We start from the raw sequence: 21,154 nt of genomic DNA, 5'->3' as shown, positions 1-21,154 counted from the left end.
TATGTTTAAGTACCTAAGTTGTACATGATACTGTGAATTTAACAGTACTAAGAAGCAAGAAAAATTCTGGAAATAAGGTATTATATTCCTTTTTTTAAAAAAAGATTTATTTTTATTGGAAAGGCAGATTTACAGAGAGAAGGAGAGACAGAGACAAAGGTCTTCCATCCACTGGTTCACTCCCCAAGTGGTCACAATGGCTGGAGCTGAGCCAATCCAAAGCCAGGGACCAGGAGCCAGGAACTTCTTCCAGGACTCCCACTCGGGTGCAGGGTCCTCTGGCTTTGGGCCATTCTCAACTGCCTTCCAAGCACACAAGCAGGGAATTGGAATGGAAGGTGGAACAGCCAGGATACAAACCAATGCCCATATGGGATCCCAGCGATTGCAAGGCAAGGATTTAACCACTAGACTATCATGCCAGGTCCATCATTGTATTTCTTAGCACTTCTACTTATACTGTGATTTCTTACTAAATAACTTTTTTATTGACTGGTAATAAAAATACTAGTATAATCAGTAGGTAGGTTAAATTATGTAAGATTAGAAAACTTGTATGAATTGGAAATCTAAGAAAATTATTGTTTTTGAGGTTTATTTCTTTTATTTCACTCATTTTTCCACTCACATTCTTTTTCTGATTGAAGATCTGTTCCTAGGATCTCACAGTACTTGCACTAATCATGTCTCCTTAATTTCCTCCATTCTGTGACAGTTCTTCATCCATTTCTTTGTCTTTTAGTTGACATTGACATTTGTGAAGAATACTAGCCAATGTTTTTATAGAATGTCAGTTTGCTCTCTTGTTTTTTTGTGAACAGAGGAGATTTTGCTTTAAAAAAAAAAAAACAAAGATTATTTTTATTGGAAAGGCAGATATTTAGAGAGAAAGATCTTCTGTCCACTGGTTCACTCCCCAAGTGGCCACAGCACTCGGAGCTGAGCTGACCCAAAGTCAGGAGTTTCTTCCAGTTCTGTCACGTAGTTATAGGGTCCCAAAGGCCTCAGGCTGTCCTTGACTGCTTTCCCATACCACATGCAGGGAGCTGCATGGGAAGTGGAGCATCTCGGACACGAATCAACCACTCGTACAGAATCCCAGTGGGTGTAAAGCAGGGTTTAAGCACTCAGCCATCATGCTGGCCCCAGGTTTTGCATTTTTAACCAAGAGTGCAAATTAAGTAATAGATTCTTCTTTCTCAGTATATCATAGAGACAGTATGCGTAGCACCACTGTTATCCTTTTTTTAAATTTATTTTTATTTTTGTTTGAGAGGCAGATTTACAGAGAGACTAGAGGAGAAAGATAAAGAGTTCTTTTTTTTTTTTTTTCTGCTGGTTCTCTCCCCAAATTGCCACAATAGCCAGAGCAGACCAGCTGGGCACAAGGAGCTTCTTCCATGTCTGCCACATAGATGCAGGGTCCCAAGGATTTGCTCCATTCTCCACTGCTTTTCCAGACCACAGGCAGAGAGCAGAATTGGAAGTGGAGCAGCTGGGACACGAACTGGTGCCCATATGGAATACTGACACTTGTAATAGAGGATTGGCTTGATATACCACCGTGCTGACCCCTCAACTTTTGTTTTTATTAACTCTTAATTAAGAAAATTAGTGAATACAGTTATTTGACATGAACTGAGCAGTATGTCATGCTATGACATTCAATTAACTGGTAATTCTTGGTTTGCTATAACTGAATTTCTCAGTTGTGTGTTATGTAAGAATGAAGAGGAAAAGAGCATACAAACATCTGTTTTCTCCTCTTTTGAATTCAATTAATTCTGCCAATTTGGTCAGAAAATCCGTAGTAACAATAAGGTCCCAACTGTTACTAATAGCAGCCATTCCTTTGTACACCAACAAAAATCACAAAGTGTTCAAAGATAAGGAAACTTGGATGGCTTCTTGTTCCCCAGCAGCGGCTGTGGCTCAGGATGGAGTGGCTGCTGACCCCTTGAACGTGGCTATTGTGCTCGGTCAATACTGCGTTTCCGTCTATAGTGTGTTACCCACAGTGCTGATCTAAAACAAACCATCCGGTTTATCCAACTAGTCCAGGACACATCCACTTAACAACAGGAATATGCATAAGGATTTCCTCACACTTAGGCTAAGAGAAATTTTTTTGTTTAGTGGGAAAACATTATTAATGTTTTTTAGTGGTTTCAATTATGTGTAGCATTTTGTTCCGCCTTGATAGCAGATACTGTTGTCTTGCTGTGTAATTTCTAGTTTAATAGTTGCCTTATTTTGTGGAGGTTATATCTTTTCATTCTCAACAGCTTGAAGAGAAAAACTGTATATCAGCCTTTAAATATCCCATTCATTGCATATAGGAAAGTGTACTTTATTGCTGAAAAGGGGAACATTATGGTTTTTTGTTTTTTGGGTTTTTTTAGATGTATTTTATTTTTATTGGAAAGGCAAATGTACAAAGAGGAGAAGAGACAAAGAGGAAGATCTTCCACCCACTGATGAACTCCCCAAGTGGCCACCACGGCCAGAGCCGAACTTTTTCCAGGTCTCCCAGGTGGGTGCAGGGTCTCAAGGCCCTGGGCCATCCTTGACTGTGTTCCCAGGCCACAAGCAGGGAGCTGGATGGGAAGTGGAGCATCCAGGACACAAACTGGTGCCCATATAGGATCCTAGACATGCGAGACAAGGATTTCAGCTATTAGGTTACCACTCCAGGTCCCATGACTCCTTTTTTAAAAAGTTATTTATTTATTTATTATTTACTTACTTACTTAATTATTTGGAAGGCAGGCAGAATTACAGAGAAAGAGGGAGAGAAGGTGTTCTGTCCTCCGTTTCACTCCCCCGATGGTTGCATCAGCCAAGGGTGGCCCAGGCTGACACCCGAGAGCTTGGAGTTCCATCCGGATCCACCATGTGGGTGTAGGAGCCCAAGCACCCAAGCTGTATTCTGCTGCTTTCCCAGGCACAAGAGCAGGGAGCTGGGTCTGAAGTAGAGCAGGTGGGACTTTACTGGTTTGCATATGGGATGTCAGCGTGTCAGGCAGCCAACCTTCCTTGCCAGGAATCCGGCTCTGAAATGTCTAAACTTCTAAAGTACAAGTTCCTTTAATTATGCTTGTAAATATAAGCACTGTTAGAAAACAAGCCTATTTTCTCTCATGACGTACTGTCTTGAGTACCTCATGTACACACTGATAGAATGATTTTTTTTAATGTACAAAACTGAAAGCTTGTTCTTGTTGCCTAGTAATGCTGATCCCCTTATAGTGTGTCATTGTATGATGCTTTTGTAAATCTGATAGGGTTCACTCTTTCCAAAGCCAGTCTCTAGTATTCCTGCAAGAGAGTAAGAGATGATACAACTCATTTCAACCAATCTGTTTTTTACATAAAGCACCTTTCTTTTTACCGCAGCCTTAGAAAAGATGGCAAGTGGGCCCAGTGCGATAGCCTAGCAGCTAAAGTCCACACCTTGAATGTGCCAGGACCTCATATGGGCACAGTTCTAATCCCCAGTGGCCTCATTTCCCATCCAGCTCTCTGCTTGTGACCTGGGAAAGCAGTCAAGGATGACCCAAAGCACCCATGTGGGAGACCCGGAAGAATTTCCTGGCTGCTGGCTTTGGATCAGCACAGCTCTGACCATTGTGGCCACTTGAGGGTGAATCAGTAGATGGAAGATCTTTAGCCGAAGTCCAGCTCCAGCTGAGTTCAGGGCTTGAGAAGGGTGCGTGGGTTCGGTGATAAGACACAGACACTGTCACTTGGTGCCTTCTTTCTACAGCTCAAGAAGAAGCTGTCCTTTTTATTTCCTTAGACACATCTCAAGCCTTTACACAAATGTTTAATTTTACTATGTTTGACTTCAAAACTAAGCCAGATGTACAGATGTTCTGTTAATTTTTACTTCATGGTCAACCAGGTGCTCTTAAAGATAATTCTGTAAGTTACCGTAATCATTTTCTTCAAAGCAAGCCATTATTCATCCTTCAGTAGTGGCCACTGGGTGACAGCCAGGCCTCCAAGGCCAAGGCACATGCGATTACTTGCTAATCAGTAATACATTCCTAGCACATTTCTATTCCCACACCTTGTCCGTCATTTAATGGAAGAAATATATTACAAGGGAAAAAACGTAAAAATCCAAGACAAAAGTTTCAAATATTAGATTCCCCCCACAATTACAGGCTCTATAACCCCACAAACAATCAATCAATAATCAAAAACCTATCTCTATGATATTAATAAAATCACCTTATAATTCCTCTAATAAAAAATTGTAAAAGCAGCTAAAACAGCTACATTTTCTATGCTCCAAAGAAACTGCAAAGACAGACTAGCCTTTGAGATCACAATAACTATATTAATTGCCATAGCAGTTTCAGCTCTCGCGCCCATCACTTGCATTAATATTTAGGATCTTTATCAAGCCCTTTCCCAGGAGGCATGCTCTATGTCTGGGCCAGATTTCAGAGCAATGGGTAGGTACACAATAAGGTGTCCAGAAATGGCATGGGTTTAATTGTATTCCTGTGCACAGTTAAAGGCCCACTCACCAAAACATTATCAATAACATTAACTTCCAAGCTCACATTGGTTGCAAAAGCCATCTCACAGGGGCGAACAAAAATGCCTCAATAGATTGCAGAATTCTTAGTGGGGTGCTTGAGTGTCCATGCAAAAAGGGGGTGAGATTGCATCAAGGTGGTCAGAGAGAAATCTGCTTGGCCCTGCCAAACAGCTGGAAGCTCCCCGGGCCCTGCCAAGCAGGGAGCTGTTCTCTTCACACCTTCGTGTCATCCACACCTACTGCACGGACCCCAGCAGTCCTTTTATCTATATATCTGACTTTACAATAAAATTAAATAAACCTAGAAAGCACATGGGACACAGAAAAGAAATATAGGGCTCAGCACAGTAGCCTTCAGCACCAGGATCCCAGATGGCGCCGGTTCTAATCCCAGAGGGCCCGCTTTCCATCCAGCTTCCTGCTTGTGGCCTGGGAAAGCTGTCGAGGATCTTCTTCCCTGTCTTTTCTTCTCTCTATATATCTCACTTTCCAATAAAAACAAGTTAGTCTTGGGGCCCGGCGCCATGGCCTAGCGGCTGAAGTCCTCACCTTGAACACCCGGGATCCCATATGGGCGCTGGTTCTATTCCCAGAAGCTCCGCTTCCTATCCAGCTCCCTGCTGTGGTCTGGGAAAGCAGTCAAGGATGGCCCAAAGCTTTGGGACCCTGCACCCATGTGGGAGGCACCCATGTGGAGGAAGTTCCTGGTTCCTGGCTTTGGATCAGAACAGCACCGGCCATTGTGCTCACTTGGGGAGTAAATCATCGGATGGAAGATCTTCCTCTCTGTCTCTCCTCCTCTCTGTATATCTGATTTTGTAATAAAAACACATAAATCTTAAAAAAAGAAAAAAAAAGTTAGTCTTTAAAAAAAGAAAATCTAGATGTCAATACCAAAAAGGATAAACAAAATGCAATCATTTGAAGTGACTATTCAGATGCAGTGTTTTTCAGTTTTTGAATTTGTTACATAAAGGTCTTTATTTTAAAATATTTATGTATTTAAAAGGGAGGGTGACAGTGAAAAGAGAGAGACCAGAATCTTCTATTTACTGAGTTACTTTCCAATGCCCACAGCAGCCAGGGCTGGGCCAGGCCAAAGTAAAGATGCACAGCTCCATCCAGGCCTCCCTTGTGGGGTGTCATGGCTTCACATACTTGGGTCATTCTCTGCCGCCTCCCTGGATACACATTAGCATGAAGCTGGCTCAGAAGGGAAGAAACGGGGAATGAAACCAGCACTGTGGTTTAACCCACTACACCACAATGCCAAACCTCAGGAAGGGTTTTAAACAAATATCGAATGGCAGTTTCCATGGGGAGATTTACAAGTAGCTGTCTCCCTTACAAAAACACTTAAAATGCAAATCCCAAGACGGTTGAAGGTTTGTGTGTACGTGCGTATGTGTTTATACACACACATATACATATGTATACATATATTTTATATATACATATGTTTATATGTATGTATATAGAGAGTTAAAAGGTTTACTATACACTATTACGGGTTGAAGAATAGTTCAAAGAGAAACCTTCTAAATTCATTTAAGAAATATTTATTATTAAATGACCACAGTTGCTTTACCATGTAATAATAGTAAAGAAGCCTTAGGAGAAATTATCCAATAAAGAGACCAAGGTCCCAAATTTCCATGTAGCCTGCTAGTCCGTGTTTATGTATGTCGTAGTGTGAAACAGGAAACTCTTGCATCGAAGTAAGGTATACAGAGAGGAGGAGAGACAGAGAGGAAGATCTCCCAGCTGAGCTTCCCTCCCCCAGGAAGCCAGTGTGCTCAGCTGTACCTACCTGTGTTGGCTATTTTAGTGTTCTAAGATTTATTTATTTGGCAACACATGGGCTCAACTAGCTAATCCTCTCCTTGCAAGTGCCAGGATTCCACATGAGCTCTGGTTCACGTCCCAGCTGCTTCACTTTCCAAAGCCTTGGGACCCTGCACCCAAATAGGAGCCCCGGAGGAGGCTCCTGACTCCTGGCTTCAGACCACCTCAGCTCCGGTCCTTGCAGCCCCTTGGGGAGTAAACCAGTGCATGGAAAATCTATCTCCTATTCTGTAAATCTGCCTTTCCAAATAAATTTAAAATAAGTCTTAGGAAAAAAAAAAAAGATTTACTTATTTATCTGAAGTCAGAGTTTCAGAGAAAGGAGAGACAAAGCTGTTCTGTCCGCTGGTTTATTCCCCAGATGGCTGCAGTGCCTCGGACCGGACCAGGCTGAATCCAGGTGCTGGTAGCTTATTCCAGTTCTCCCACCTGAGTAGCAAGGGCCCAGACCATAAGGCCATCTTCTGCTGCGTTTCCAAGGCCATTTGCAGAGTGTGGACCAGAAATAGAGCAGCCAGGACGTGAGCCAGTGTCCCCATGGAGTCCTGGCATACAGGCAATAGCTTTACTGGCTATGCATACTGTTCCATGGATTTTGTTTTTAAACACATGAATCCCTTTTTGTAACTGCATCACAATCAGGGCACTGGATTGTTAACTCTGAATCACTCTGGCATGCTCACTTTACAGTCACTCCCTCCTTGGTGTCTGACCTCTAGAAACCAACCAGTCTGTTCTTCATTTATAGTTTTTATTTTTTCACAATAGAGTTATGAAGTTTATAATCCTTTGAAAATGACTTTTCCCAATCTCTTGAGTTTCACCCAAGTTTCTGACTCATCAGAACTTCATTCCTTTTCATTGCGAAGCAAATTTCTTTTCTGTAACTGTAGAGCAGCTTACGAAATAACTATTGAAGGATATTAGGGTTGTGTCCAGTTTCTAAGAATACTGTTGTGTGGAGCAGATGTTGTACAGTGGTTAGTATGCCCTTATTTTGTATTGGGAGTGCCTGGGCTTAGTCCCCGTTTCTACTCCTACTACCTGTTCCCTACTGAGGAGACGCCTGGGACACAGCAAGTGATGGCTGACCTAAGGCTGAGCCACATGGGAGACCCATGTTATGTCCTATCTGCTGGGCATTTGGGGAACAAATCACTGAATGGGTGGCATCTTTCTGTCTCTCAAAGGGAATTTTTCGCAATTAGTATACAGACTTTTATACAAACATTTTCCTTTCTCTAGAAGATCATGAGTTTATTACCTATTGTTTTTGACCTGTTTTGTTCACTGCTGTCTTATTCTTTGCATGCCTAAAATAATACCTAGTACAGTGAGTGCTCAATAAATTAGTGGATGTCCTACATTGCCTTAAAGTGAAGAAATGAAACGAAATCAAAGTCACTCTGAACACATTTAAAGTCAGCATCTCCAAACCGTGTTCCCTATAGGATCTGTTTTTTTTTAAGATTTATCTTATTTTTATTGCAAAGTCAGATACACAGAGAGGAGGAGAGACAGAGAGGAAGATCTTCCGTCCGATGATTCATTCCCCAAGTGACCACAACGGCCGATGCCATGCCGATCCGAAGCCAGGATCCAGAAACTTCTTCCAGGTCTCCCATGTGGGTGCAGGGTACCAAGGCTTTGGGCCCTCCTCCACTGTTTTCCCAGGCCACAAGCAGGGAGCTGGATGGGAAGCGGAGCTTCTGGGAATAGAACCGGCACCCATATGGGATCCTGGCACATTGAAGGCAAGGACTTTAGCCGCTAGGCCGTAGCACTGGGTCCCCTGGTAGGTTTCTTAAGCCCCAAAGACACAGAGGCTTGAGCTGGAAGAGGCCTGCAAGTTGAGAATATAAAAGGCTTTTTACTGAAAGTAAAGTAATTCTTCTGTAATGTTTTTAGTGGCCATCTATCAAGTTTCTGATTTGAGGGAAAAGCTTGGAATGGGGTAAAGGAGAACTCACATGGGGGAATATTTTATCAGTGATATCAGCATAACTCATTTCTGTCCAAAATGCAAAGCCAGAGAATATTCTAGGACCAAACATCTTACAAAAGCAGGAGAATTCATGGCCCTATTCTCTTCGAGTTGTGTGATCAACTTTGTTTCATTTAAATTCATAGTAAATATTGCCGGCTGGGATGAAAGAAGAGATAAAGAGGAAACTAATGATTATGAGAGGTTGGTGTTTATAAGAAAAGGGATTAGTTTACCCAAATATGTGTAATTACTGCCATAGGCTGTGTCTGAAGTACCTTTTAAATAAACCATAAAAAGCCACAAGAGAGAGTGGGTGTTTACCATTAGTGGTTAAGACCCCTAGTCCCACATCAAAGTGCTTGGGTTTGATTCCTGGCTTTGGCCCTTGACTCCAGCTTCCTGTCTGTGCAGGCTCTGTTGAGGTGGTGCCACACACATGGGAGACCTGGGTGGTTGTAAGGTCCCAGTTTCAATCTGGCCCAATCACTGCTCTTGGGAGTGTTTGGGAAAGATTAGCAGTATTAGGAGATTTCTTTCTTTTATTAAAAAAAAAAATCTATCTTTTAAAAAGCCTCATAAATACACTGGGAAAGTTTGGAAAGTCATGTGTGGCTTCCCCCTTTGTCTCTCCCCTTCTCCCAGAAGCAACAAGAAGAAATAGCAAGTTTGAATTAATTATTTCACCAAATTTTCCCTAAACCTTGATCCTTCCCACTACGATCAACCAAGTAATCAGTATAAAAAATAGAATTTTTTAAAAAGCCACATAAATGACATTCAGCTTAAAAATGCATGCTACCTAATGTCCAAAACATGAAGAGTCTCTTCCTCTTATTCCTTAAGAACTTGGAATTCATTAAAAATCTGAATATGTGATATCACCTAGTGTGATAGTTTTTGTAGAAAAAAAAACAAGATTTCATTTTTATGTAATTTCAATGTTTGTCTTTTAAAGATTAATTTATTATTTAAAAGCGAAATTTATAGAAAGAAGGAAAGAGAGAGAGAAAGATCTTCCATCTATTGTTTTACTCCCTGGATTGCCACAAAAACCAGCTCTGAACTAGGCCAAGGGCAGGAGCCAGGTCTGCTGTGTGGGTAGGGGCCCAAGCATTTGACCATCTTCCATTGCTTTTCCCAGGCACATTAGGAAACGATCAGCAGTGAACCAGCACCTATACATGATCCCAGTGTCATAGTCAGTGGCTTTGCCCACCATGCCACAACACCAACCCTTCAGCGTTTAATTTTCTAATGTTTGTTTTTATTATTTTCATCTATTTGAAAAGCAGTCCAATATATAGAGAGAGTGCACTACACAGTGGTACCATATTATGCTTACTGTTCTTTCCAATTGTATACAACAGCCAGAGCAAGGTCACTCTGAAGCTAGGTGCCCGGAACTCCCATGTGGGCAGTAAGGGCCCAAGCTCTTGAGCCGTCATCTCCTCTCTCCAAGGTGCATTATGGCACTCAGGTGTCACAGCTGATAGCTTAGCCTACTCTACCCCAGCGCCCATACCCCCAATATTTAATGTTTGAGCAAGGTTTCACAGTTAAGTCTTTAATTTCTTTGTAAATTATGTAAAACCATAAAATTTCAAATATGCAATATTCAAAATATGGAATAGTCAAATAAGGAATACTCAAAAGTAGATTCCAAATTTATGTATAAGTATTGATATCTTAATGAAAGTCCTTCTAGACATGTACAGGTGGCTATTCAGTACATGTATTTTTTATTCTGAAAAGAAGGGATTAAAGTAATGTTTTGGTGTTGGAAGCAAATCCCCTTAACTTTAATAACAATAATCAGTGCATAGAATAAAGAAAATTAGTTTTGGCATCTAAATATCTAAAACAGTTTACAAATGTAAGTGTTTAGTTGAATATTTTTAGGATGATCTTTAACTGTCAGGAAAAAATAAAGTAATTCTGACTATACTGTGGGTCCTGAGTTGGACTGAAAGCCATGTGGGATGGAAAAGCTATGTATATCTAGGCAGGTGTATCTATGATGTGCAAATCTAGTGAAGGCTCTGTGGTACAGGATAACTCAAACCAGGAGCTCAAACCTTCCACCTTTCCTGGTTATCAGATCAGTTAGAAACAAATGTCAGCTCAATGGTGCTTCAGCCATTGTGGGTAGCTAATTAGATTGACATTCCTGGGCCCAGCGCCATGGCCTGGCAGCTAAAGTTCTCGCCTTGAATGCACCGGGATCCCATATGGGTGCCGGTTCTATTCCCGGCAGCTCCGCTTCCCATCCAGCTCCCTGCTTGTGGCCTGGGAAAGCAGTGGAGGAGGGCCCAAAGCCTTGGTACCCTGCACCCACATGGGAGACCTGGAGCGATTTCCTGGCTCCTGGCTTCGGATCGGAACAGCACCGGCCATTGCAGTCACTTGGGGAGTGAATCATCAGACAGATCTTCCTCTCTGTATATCTGACTTTGTAATGAAAATAAAAAAATATATCTTTTTTTAAAAAAAGATTGACATCCTCTCCAATGAAGCTCACTGCTCTTTGGATAAGATGATCCAGGGGGAGCGAGGGTGAGGGGAGAGTGTGCGTGCATGCTTGTGTGTGTGTGTGTGTGTGTGTGGTAATCAGTTCAGTGATGCTACTGTGTGATTGAATGAACATCTGAGTAGATCACTGAGGGTTCCTCTGTAACCACTGTAATATTCGAGAGTAGTCATTTAGAACGACTAATTTGCCGGCTTGGTAGCCCACTGGTTGGTATGCTGCCTTAAATGTTCAAAAAGCATGTCTTTGCTGTTGGCAGTAACTGGAAACCCTAGGAATTTTCTCCAAAGTTTTTGTGATTTAATCTTGTCTTTTGAAAGCACAAAGCTAAGTGCATTGAAATGCCTGACTCAGCCACTCAGAGAGCTGCTTGAACCCCTGCATCCATGTAGGAGATGAGGATGGAGTCTTAGACTCCAAGTTTCAGCCTTCCGTAGCCCTGGCCTTTGGGTAGTGAACTGGGAGATGGAAACTAACTTACCCACCCTTCCCTCCACTTGTCTCTTCCTGTCTCCCTCTGTCCCTCTCTCTCTCTCTCTAACTCTACCTTTCAAATAAATAAATAAATCTTAATTTTTTTTTTTTTGCAATAATCAGCAAGGTGACCCTATCCCTATCTGTCTTGAGGGAATTCATGGCTCTTTAACTTCATTTTTAAAAACTGCGTTGAAAATACTGTGTGTGTGTGTGTGTGTGACTGTTGCAGTCATTTTTCATGGGAAGCAAACCTTCTTGTTTGATTTTTATTGGCAGTCAAGTTCATCCGAGAAGTCACACCATATATCAAGAAGCCGTCCCTGGTATCAGATCTGCCCTGGGAAGGCGCAGCTCCTCAGTCACCAAGCTTTAGTGGCAGTGAAGACTCCAGTTCTCCAAAACACCACAACAGCACTAAGGACAGAAAGGTCATCCCTCTCAAGATGTGCTTTGCTGCCAGAAACCTAAGCATGCCGGATCTGGAAAACAGGTACGCTGTGTCTCACAGGCATGCCATGCTTAGAGTCTCAGAAACGTGCAGATGTGTCGGAACATTCCATGACTGTTAAAGCATGTGGAGAAAAAAATCATTCTAAGATAAGAGATTGATTTTTGGGGTCTGCATTTATATTATTTCACATATATACACATTTTATCAGGGAAACTTTCATTTTTTTATTAGGAAAAAAAATGTTTGCGAGGCCAAATGAAAAGGAGAGAGGCAGAAAGAGATCTTCCACCCATTGGTTCCTTCCCCAAGTGGCCCCAATAGCCAGGTCTGGGTCAGGCTGAAACTGTGAGCCAGGGATGCCAGCCTGGCCTCTCACACTGGTGGCAGCGACCCAAGCACTTGGATCATGATCTTTCCAGATGCATAAGCGGGAGCTAGGTAGATGTGAGGCAGAACAGCCGGGACTTGGACCAGAACCCTCATATTTGGTGCCAGAGTCACAAGCATCTGCTTAATGCACTGTGCCTATTGGGGAATTTTTTATGTATTAAAAAAAATGTTAATGGCAGTTACCTCTGTACAGAGTTTCAGGACTAGAACTGGTAGGGAAGCAGTGGCTTCTACTCTGTTTAATACTTTTCTACAGTTACTGCATTATTGTTTAAATATTTGTTTATTTGAAAAGCAGAATAGGGGTTGATGCAGTGGTTCAGTTGACTAATCCTCTGCCTGCAAGTGCCAGCATCCCATAAGGATACTGATTCGTGTCCCAGTTTTTACTTCTCGTCTAGCTCCCTGCTTGTGGACTGGATCTGAGTCAATCTGAAAGCCAAAGCCTTCTCTGGGTCTCCCACGCTAGTGCAGGGTTCCAAGGCTTTGGGCCATCCTTCGCTGCTTTCCCAGGGTGCAAACATAGAGCTGGATGGGAAGCAGAGCAGCCAGGACATGAATCACTGGCCATATGGAATTTGGTGTTTGCAAGGGAAGGATTAGCCAACTGAGTCATTGTACCAGGCCTCAAGACGGACTTTTTATGAAGTTCCCTTTCACTATTGTGTTCTCCTCTGACCTGAATGCCACTGGCAGCAAAAGAGGAGGGAGCAAAGAAACCAACAAGAGACTGAATGACTTTCTCAGGTGTTTAAGACCTTAGTAGCATTAAAAATTTCTGCTCTGTATATGTGTTGTGTAGGGAATAGAGCTAAGGTGTGTAATCACGGATGGATTACATCCATTGTCAGGTCGCTAGGTCGGTCACCTGCTCAAAGGCAGGCTCCAAGCAATCCTTTCTCCATAAACTGCCACAACCTCTTTTGTACAGAGGAACAGTGCTTAGCCCAGTGTGAAGGTTCAATGAGATACCATGTATGAAGCCACCTGCACTGATACGAGTATCCAGATGGTTCTGAAATAATACCTTTCGATTACTAACACCTATGAATATACATTTCTGATGTTCTGTTCTGGAATGTTGGCATTGTTTTATTGCTTTTTCTTAGAAGTTTGCGATATAGAAATCAATTTGTGTTCTATAGTTGTTCCATAATGGTTGTATGTATATTTTTTTTATTATATTCTGACAATCTTTACATAGTTAATTAGGGTGTATGTATATGCTGAATCATGTTGTTTTTGCAGTTTGAATCATGATCTTTAACAAATGTCCTGATTTTGTTTTTCATAAGTGAGAATTGAATTTGTAAAGGAGGTTATAGCCTTAGCCAATCAAGTCTCTATTAGGAATATTTTTCTTTGAGTAGAATTTAATTTTTTTTTTTTTAAATTTAGAGAGGAAGACTAGCAGGGAAGCATATAGAAAGATAGACCCACTCTCTGGTTCACTCCCCGAAACACCCAGTTTCTGGGATTAGGCTGAGCTGGAGCTGGAAATGGGGAACTCATTCTAGGCTTCCTGTGTGGGTAGCAGGGACCCAATTCCCTGCGCCATCACTGCTGCCTCCAAGGGTCTCCTTAGTGTGAATCTGAAATCAGGAGCCAAGGCTGTCAGCTGCCTGCCAAGCTAAAGGACATGGAAGGGCTAAATCCCTTCACTGTAAATCCCTTCTGAAAATAGACAGCTGTAGTTCAGCTTGTAGACCTAACTACTGGAGAATGAAACAGAGCACTGTAAAGGCCTTGTAACAACCTTGGGATGTGGCACTAAGGAAAGGAAGAAGGGAGAAGGTGATGTGACTTGTCTGGATTGCTAACAGTTGTGGTGCTTTGTCATCCACACAGAACTCTTAGAGCCCAGTCATCTTGACCTTCCATAAAACTTGGGGACTGTGTTCTCTTTAATATATGTGTTCATTAAGAACATTTGCTAGAAGAGAAAAAAAAAATATTTGCCGGGCCCAGCACTGTAGCCTAGTGGCTGAAGTCCTAGCCTTGCATGCCCCAGGATCCCAAATGAACTCCAGTTCTAATCCTGGAGGCCCCACTTCCCATCCAGCTCCTTGCTTGTGACCTGGAAAAGTATCAAGGATAGCCCAGAGCCTTGGGATCCTACACCCAAGTGGGAAACCCAGAGGCCCCTGGCTCCTGGCTTTGGATGGGCTCAGCCCCAGCCATGTGGCCACTTGGGGAGTGAATCAGTGGATCAAAGATCCTTCTATCTCTCCTCCTCTGAACATCTGCCTTTCCAATAAATAAATAAATCTTAAAAAAAAAAGAAAGAAAGAAAATTTGCCAATGATCAGCATTGAAATTTGTCTTCAAAACAAAGTGAAGAGGGCAGGTGTGAGCCACAGAAGTTGTGCCATTCCTTGCTTTGCAGTGGGATGATGAGCCTGGGGTAGCCATGCATGCTATGGCCCCAGGAAACCCAGCCCAGTGCAGAGGCTCTTAGTCTGTTTGTTACAAAATAATTTGTTTCTCATTTTACTTGAAATATCAACTTTTGGTAAAATAATGATTTGCTTTTTGCCAAGTGTAAATTGGAAGACGTTCAAGGTTATTCATATGATAGCGCTTTTGCTTGCCTTCCAGCATGGTTTTTAGAGAAAAAGAAAAGCAGTAAAATTACAAGTAGTTGGCAGAAATCACGCATAACTTTGGTTACATTCAGGGAACATTAACATGTATCCTATGTGTCTTGGCAGAAAAAAAAATGTATAGAACCATGTACTGATTGAGCTTCAGTTATGAGAATTAGAAGACGAAGTCGTGAAGACGTTAGGGCTTTGTCACTTTGACCAGCTCTGTGTGCAATGCAGAATGAAGAGTAGAGCAGAACTCGGGGAGAAAGCGATTAGCACACTGCTGTAATGGGTTCCCAAGCCACCGTTCAGGGTGCGCTTAGAATCAGGAGACTTGAAGTTCCTCGATTTCTCTGTTCTGTTTTCTCTGTCTATGGGAATATTACTACTTAACTCTTTAGAAATTCCTCAAGGATATGTAGGATAATATCTATAAAATTACTTGGAGCTCTTTTAGGTTTATACCTTGGCTCTGTTAAAGTAAATATCACTTTGTTTATTCATTTTTCTATCGTTGGTTACCTGCACTATTTCCAGTTTGAAGCTAATATTAATTAAGTTACTGTTTTTCTGCAAGCATTTTTGTAGGCTTGCAGTTTTATTTCTCCTCGATAAATATTTGGTGGTAGAATTACTTGATCAAAGAGTTTATTTACTTTCCCCCAAAGGGTCTGTGCTTTATCATTTTCCCACCAACAATTATGAGAGTTTTTGTTGGTCCGCAACATTGCTTGTCTCCATCTAAAATTTAACCATTTGTGTGTGTGTGTGTGTGTGTGTGTGTGTGTGTGTGTGTGTGTGTGTTGAAATACAGGCACAAAACCAATAGCCCTTGAGCTGTCCAAGGACTTTAAGGAGCTGGGCAGGTTTATGTTACGCTACAGTGGTTCCACAATAGCTGTCGGCGTCCTCACGGAGATAAAAGAATGATGGGTCAGAATTTCTGCAACATTTCCAAATGCAATGAAATAGCTAATCTCCGATTTTAAAGAATCCAGTTATTTATGTAAAGGAGCAATGTGCAACTGATAAGTTGATATTTTAATGAAGGGAAAAATTATCTGCAAAGGAGTATTTTAATAATCATTCCCACAAAAGTTGCCAAGTCCGCCCCCTAGCAAAGAAAGACCAATGTTGTACTTTCATTTAAAACACCAGCTTTCCCTTCAAAATGTTAGTGAATGGATTGATTTTGCTGAGATTTATGCCAAGTATCAGAAACAGTATTTGAAGAGATTGAATGATCATGAAATGTCACCTGCTTCAACCACACTGCAAATTAGTTGCGATTTTCTCTTTTCATTCAACTGTACTGCACACATTTTAAAGAAAAGTAATTTAACTAGAATTTTGAGGTCGTTGACATTTGACCCCAGCCCATTTTTAGTTAACTCTAAGATTTGCTGTAAGTTAAATAGAGGCATATTTTGTGTTGAGCATACATGTGTCCCTCCAACAAGTAAGCTCTTGAAAGCTTAATTTGGATTTAGTGAAAGCTGTTTTTCTGGCATCCAAGGTATTATTTAAGTTGTAAAGCCTGCTAATAAAATGCTGTAGTGTGAGCATAAAAAAAAAAAAAAAAATTTTCTTTATTTCTGACCTTTAGTTTTTTTATATAAATGTTGTGCTTTCTAAGCAAAAACTTACTGGATATTAAAGAGAAATGCTCTTTTTTTCCTGGCTACTCTGATTTGTTTCTCTTTTAGAAAGCTGGGAGGGAAGAAAAAGGGGAGGGGACTGCTCACAGAATGAGGAAGGGAGAGTAGGGCACTTACTCCTTTCCACCACCCCCCACCTTGAGTTTTCCAGACCTCATTAGATAATTGTAAGCATTTCATTCTGGAAAATGAAAATTAAATAAATGATGAAATCCAGAAAGAGAATGAGTCCATCCCTTAACAGACAGCGTAAATGCACAGGTTAACAATACATGAGGCTCGGAAATGCTGCATTTTGGAAATGTAGCTCAGTGTCCTTGGTGCCAGTTCACATGGTCTTAGTCATAGGCACGCTGGCTATTTTACACATAAAAGGCCAATTTTGGCCTTATGGCATGTAAAAGTACATGTTTATTACTAAAGAAAACATGCCAGCCCTATTAAAGACTTTACTAAACAGAATAAATAATGTAGGTTAGATTTACAAAACCCTGTGTGTTTGAATATCTAAACATTGACTTGATCCATCTAATCATTAATTGTAATTGCATTTCTCAGGAAATGCTCCGGGGTTTGACTCAAGGCCAAAAGTGTTGCACAGTGTAGCTGTCTCTTCTTCTCTCCCTAGAGCTGAACAGTTACTGGCAGATTGCCTCTGTATTTTTATTAGTAAAATTTTCATTTGAATTTTTCTTTTAAATTAGCAGTAGGCTTTAGAAGGTACCTTTGTTACCTTTCTTCAGACCAATTCTCCTAGACTCACCAGTCTACTTCTGAACTTTTTTTTTTTTAATTTGAAAGAGCAAAAGTGAGGGAGAGAGAAAGAAAGAGAGAGAGACTGACTTTTCATTCCCTGATTCTTTCCCCAAAGGGCCACAATAGTTACAGTTTGACCAGACCAGAGCCAGGAGCTTCTGGGTCTACTATGTGGGTGAAGGGGCCTAAGCATTTGGGCCATCTTCTGCTGCTTTCCCAGGCACATGAGCAGGGAGCTGGATTGGAAGTAGAGCAGCCAAGACTTGAACCAGCACCCAAATGGGATAATTATGGAGTTGCAAGGGGTGGTTTAGTCTACTGTACCACAGTGCTCCTCCAGGTCTCCCTCACGGGTGCAGGGTCCCAAGGATTTGGGCCGTTCTCAACTGCTGTCCCAGGCCACAAGCAGGGAGCTGGATGGGAAGCAGGGCCGCCGGGATTAGAACTGGCGACTTATGGGATCCCGGCACGCAAAGCGAGGACCTTAACCACTGCGCCACCATGCCAGGCCCTCACATTCCTTTTCAAGAAACATTGAAAAATTTTTTATTTGTGAGAAATTGGTAATACTCGGTGCAATGGTTACCAGTCCTGTTCAATCAGACTTAGTCTGATTTTTTAACAGATTTAGTTTTCTACCAGTTATTAATAGGAAGAATTTCTGACATCAGGATTTTTAGAATGTAGATTATGTCAAGCCAGGCATGTCTGAAGAATTCGTAGGATCTGTGTGAGGTGTTGAGTGTTTCAGGAGGTACACATCTTGTGCCCGTGGATGAACTGATTCCCATGTTAATGCTAAGTAGGTCAGTAGGAGGGGTGAAGGAAATTTCTCATCATGCTTCGCAGCTGAACTTTTAGCTTTTATTAAAAGGATGTTACACTGCTGTAAGTGCCAAAGCAATCAAGTGGAAATGAATAGCCCCTAGAAGTTGAATAGCCTGATGACACCGCCTTCCCTGCCCAGTTTTGTGAGGATGAGGGTGGGGCAGTTACTGGCTGTTGGGTGTGGGGAGCGCTCAGACACTTCCAGGCAGCCTCTTCCTTAGCTGCAGCTGTTACCCCTGCATCCAGAGGTGTCTGGTACCACCAATTCCCCAACCTCTTGGGGACTTCCCACAAAGATGAATTATGACTTGATTCTCTGGCTTGCATCTGAAAAGGCATTTAATTCCACTGTTTTCTAGCTTTAAGCACTTTGTGTTTAAGTGTTCCCTCTTGTTCTCCCTGAGTTTGTAGGATAATTTTTAAAGATGTATTTATTTTTAATGGAAAGACATATATAAAGAGAAAAAGATCTTTCATGAAGAGAAAGATATTTTGTTCACTGATTCATTCCCCAAGTGGCCACTACGGGCCAAGTTGAGCCTGTCCAAAGCTAGGAGCCAGGAGCTTTTTCCGGGTCTCCCACATGGGCACAGAGTCCCAAGCTTTTAGGCTGTCTTCTACTGCTTTCCCAGGCCACAAGCAGCAATGGCAAGTGGAGCAACCAGGACATGAACCAGAGCTCATATGAGATTCCCAGTGCATGTAAAGTGAGTACTGTAACTACTAGGCTACGATGCTGGGCCCTGGCATTATGGTTTTGAAAAATCCTTTTTAAATTTAGTGATGACTTTGTACAACACAGAAGCACAGTCCACAAAGAAGAAATTGATAAGTTGAGCTTTGTCCAAATTTAAAACTTCTGCTCTGCAAAAAGAACCATTAAAAGAATAAAAAGGCGGGGCAGGCATGGTGGTATAGCATGCCAATCTTTCATCTCATTGCCAGCACCCCATATAGGTGGCAGTTTGTGTCCTAGCTGCTCCACTTCTTTTTTTTTTTTTTTTTTTTTTAAGATTTATTTTTATTACAAAGTCAGATATACAAAGAGGAGGAGAGACAGAGAGGAAGATCTTCCATCCAATGATTCACTCCCCAAGTGAGTGCAGCGGCTGGTGCTGTGCCGATCCACAGCCAGGAGCCAGCAACCTCCTCCAGGTCTCCCATGTAGGTGCAGGATCCCAAAGCATTGGGCCGTCCTCCACTGCTTTCCCAGGCCACAAGCAGGGAGCTGGATGGGAAGTGGGGCCACCGGGATTAGAACCAGCGCCCATGGGCCCGGCGCGGTGGTGCAAGTGGTTAAAGGTCCTCGCCTTGCACGCCCGGGATTCCATATGGGCGCCGGTTCTAATCCCGGCAGCCCCGCTTCCCTTCCAGCTCCCTGCCTGTGGCCTGGGAAACCAGTCGAGGACGGCCCAAAGCTTTGGGAACCTGCACCCGCGTGGGAGACCCGGAAGAGGCTCCTGGCTTTGGACCGGCATAGTATCGGCCCGTTGCGCTCACTTGGGGAGTGAATCATCGGACGGAAGATCTTCCTCTCTGTCTCCCCTCTCTGTATATCCGCCTTTCCAATAAAAAAATAATAAAAAATAAATCTTAAAAAAAAAAAAAAAGAACCAGCGCCCATATGGGATCCTGGCACATTCAAGGTGAGGACTTTAGCCGCTATGCCACACCACCGGGCCCGCTGCTCCACTTCTGATCTAGCTCCCTGCATATGGCTTGGGAAAGTAACAGAGCAGGGCCGAAGTCCTTGGGTCCCCACACACATGGGGAGACCTAGAAGAAGCTCCTGACTCCTTACTTTGGATTAGCTCAGCCCTGGCTGTTGCAGCTATCTGGGGAGTAAAACAAACAATGGAAGGTTTGCCTGCCTCTCTCCCTAAATCTAATAAAAATAAATAAATCTTTTTTTCTTGAAAAAAGGAAGAAAAGAAAAGGCAAGTCAAATAAACCTAGGTCACAGGGACCTAAGCATATGGGCCATTTTTTACTGCCTTTCCCAAGCTCATTACCAAGGAGCTAGATCAGGAACTTAACATACTGTGCCACAGAACGGGCACCAAAGTACATTAAAAAAATAAATAAATAAAAAGAATGGTTTATTTATTTGAAAAGCAGTTACCAAGAGAAAGTAAGAGAAAGTTCTTCCATTTGCTGATTTACTTCTCAAATAGTAGCAATGGCCAGGGCTGGGACAAGACAAAGCCAGGAGGCAGTGGCCATCTTACTCTGCCTTCTCAAGCAGAACCAGGAGTGCAGTGGCTGGAACTCTACAACTTGTGGCCAGCCTGGAAGAATATTTTAAAGACCGCAACTTCATCATAGCCATCCTAGTTCTTTATAGTATTTTGTAGTCTGCAACTGTTTCATTAAATGTGTATTTTTTTACTTCCCCCATGAGATTATAGACTCAATGAGCATCTAGACTGGCACTTATTGTGGTTCTTTAAATTTAATTTTATTTATTTGAAAGTCAATATTACAGAGAGACAGAGATCTTCCATCCACTAGTTAACTTTCCAAATGGCTGCAATATGCAAGTGGACGAGACCAAAGTCCTGGCACTCCATCCAGATCTCTGGCACGCCTGCAGGGACCCAAGTATTTGGGTCATTTCCTCCATGTTTTCCAGGCACATTAGTAGGAAGTGTGGTCAGTAGCAGAGCAGAGCTAGTCTCAAACCAGCCCACTCAGGGCTGACCAATATTAGAATTAGAATGGATATTTGCCAAACTGACAACTTAAAAATAGTGTTAGCAGTGTTAGTGTACATGTAAAATTCTTTTTTCAGGTGACACAGATTATGACAATACTTGAATACAACAAAAACTGTCCTTAAGGAAGTAGACATTTCTTGAATCTGTACATATGGAATACATAGTATCTGTTCTCTTTATATTAATTTAAAAATTTTACAAATACATTTTAGAATTTTCTTCATTGAAAAGAAAATTAAAATCTCTCCTTGGCCAGGGGCAGTTGGTCAGTTTCTAGTTGGCCTTGAGAAACACTCCCAGTAACTTCATCTTTTTCCCTTTTGAAAGATACCTGTGGGTCCAGGGTGATGGCTCGATTGGTTAATTGGTCTCTTGCAA

The 21,154-nt window shown here is 42.1% G+C and overlaps 1 protein-coding gene across 2 annotated transcripts in view; it reads left to right on the top strand.

Moving 5' to 3' along the window:
* SNTB2 (syntrophin beta 2) overlaps positions 1-21,154 on the top strand; it is a 70,934-nt gene that overhangs the window by 29,634 nt on the left and 20,146 nt on the right. For both annotated transcript variants that reach the window (XM_040982467.1, XM_040982466.1), the window contains exon 2: positions 11,665-11,878. In XM_040982467.1, coding sequence (XP_040838401.1) covers positions 11,665-11,878 — 214 coding nt within the window. The remainder of the gene's footprint in view (positions 1-11,664; positions 11,879-21,154) is intronic.

Source organism: Ochotona curzoniae, unplaced genomic scaffold (assembly GCF_017591425.1).
Source record: "Ochotona curzoniae isolate NIBS_2020 unplaced genomic scaffold, NIBS_Ocur_1.0 contig_3622, whole genome shotgun sequence".
NCBI classification, from domain to species: domain Eukaryota; kingdom Metazoa; phylum Chordata; class Mammalia; order Lagomorpha; family Ochotonidae; genus Ochotona; species Ochotona curzoniae.
This window is presented reverse-complemented; position numbering and strand designations above follow the sequence as displayed.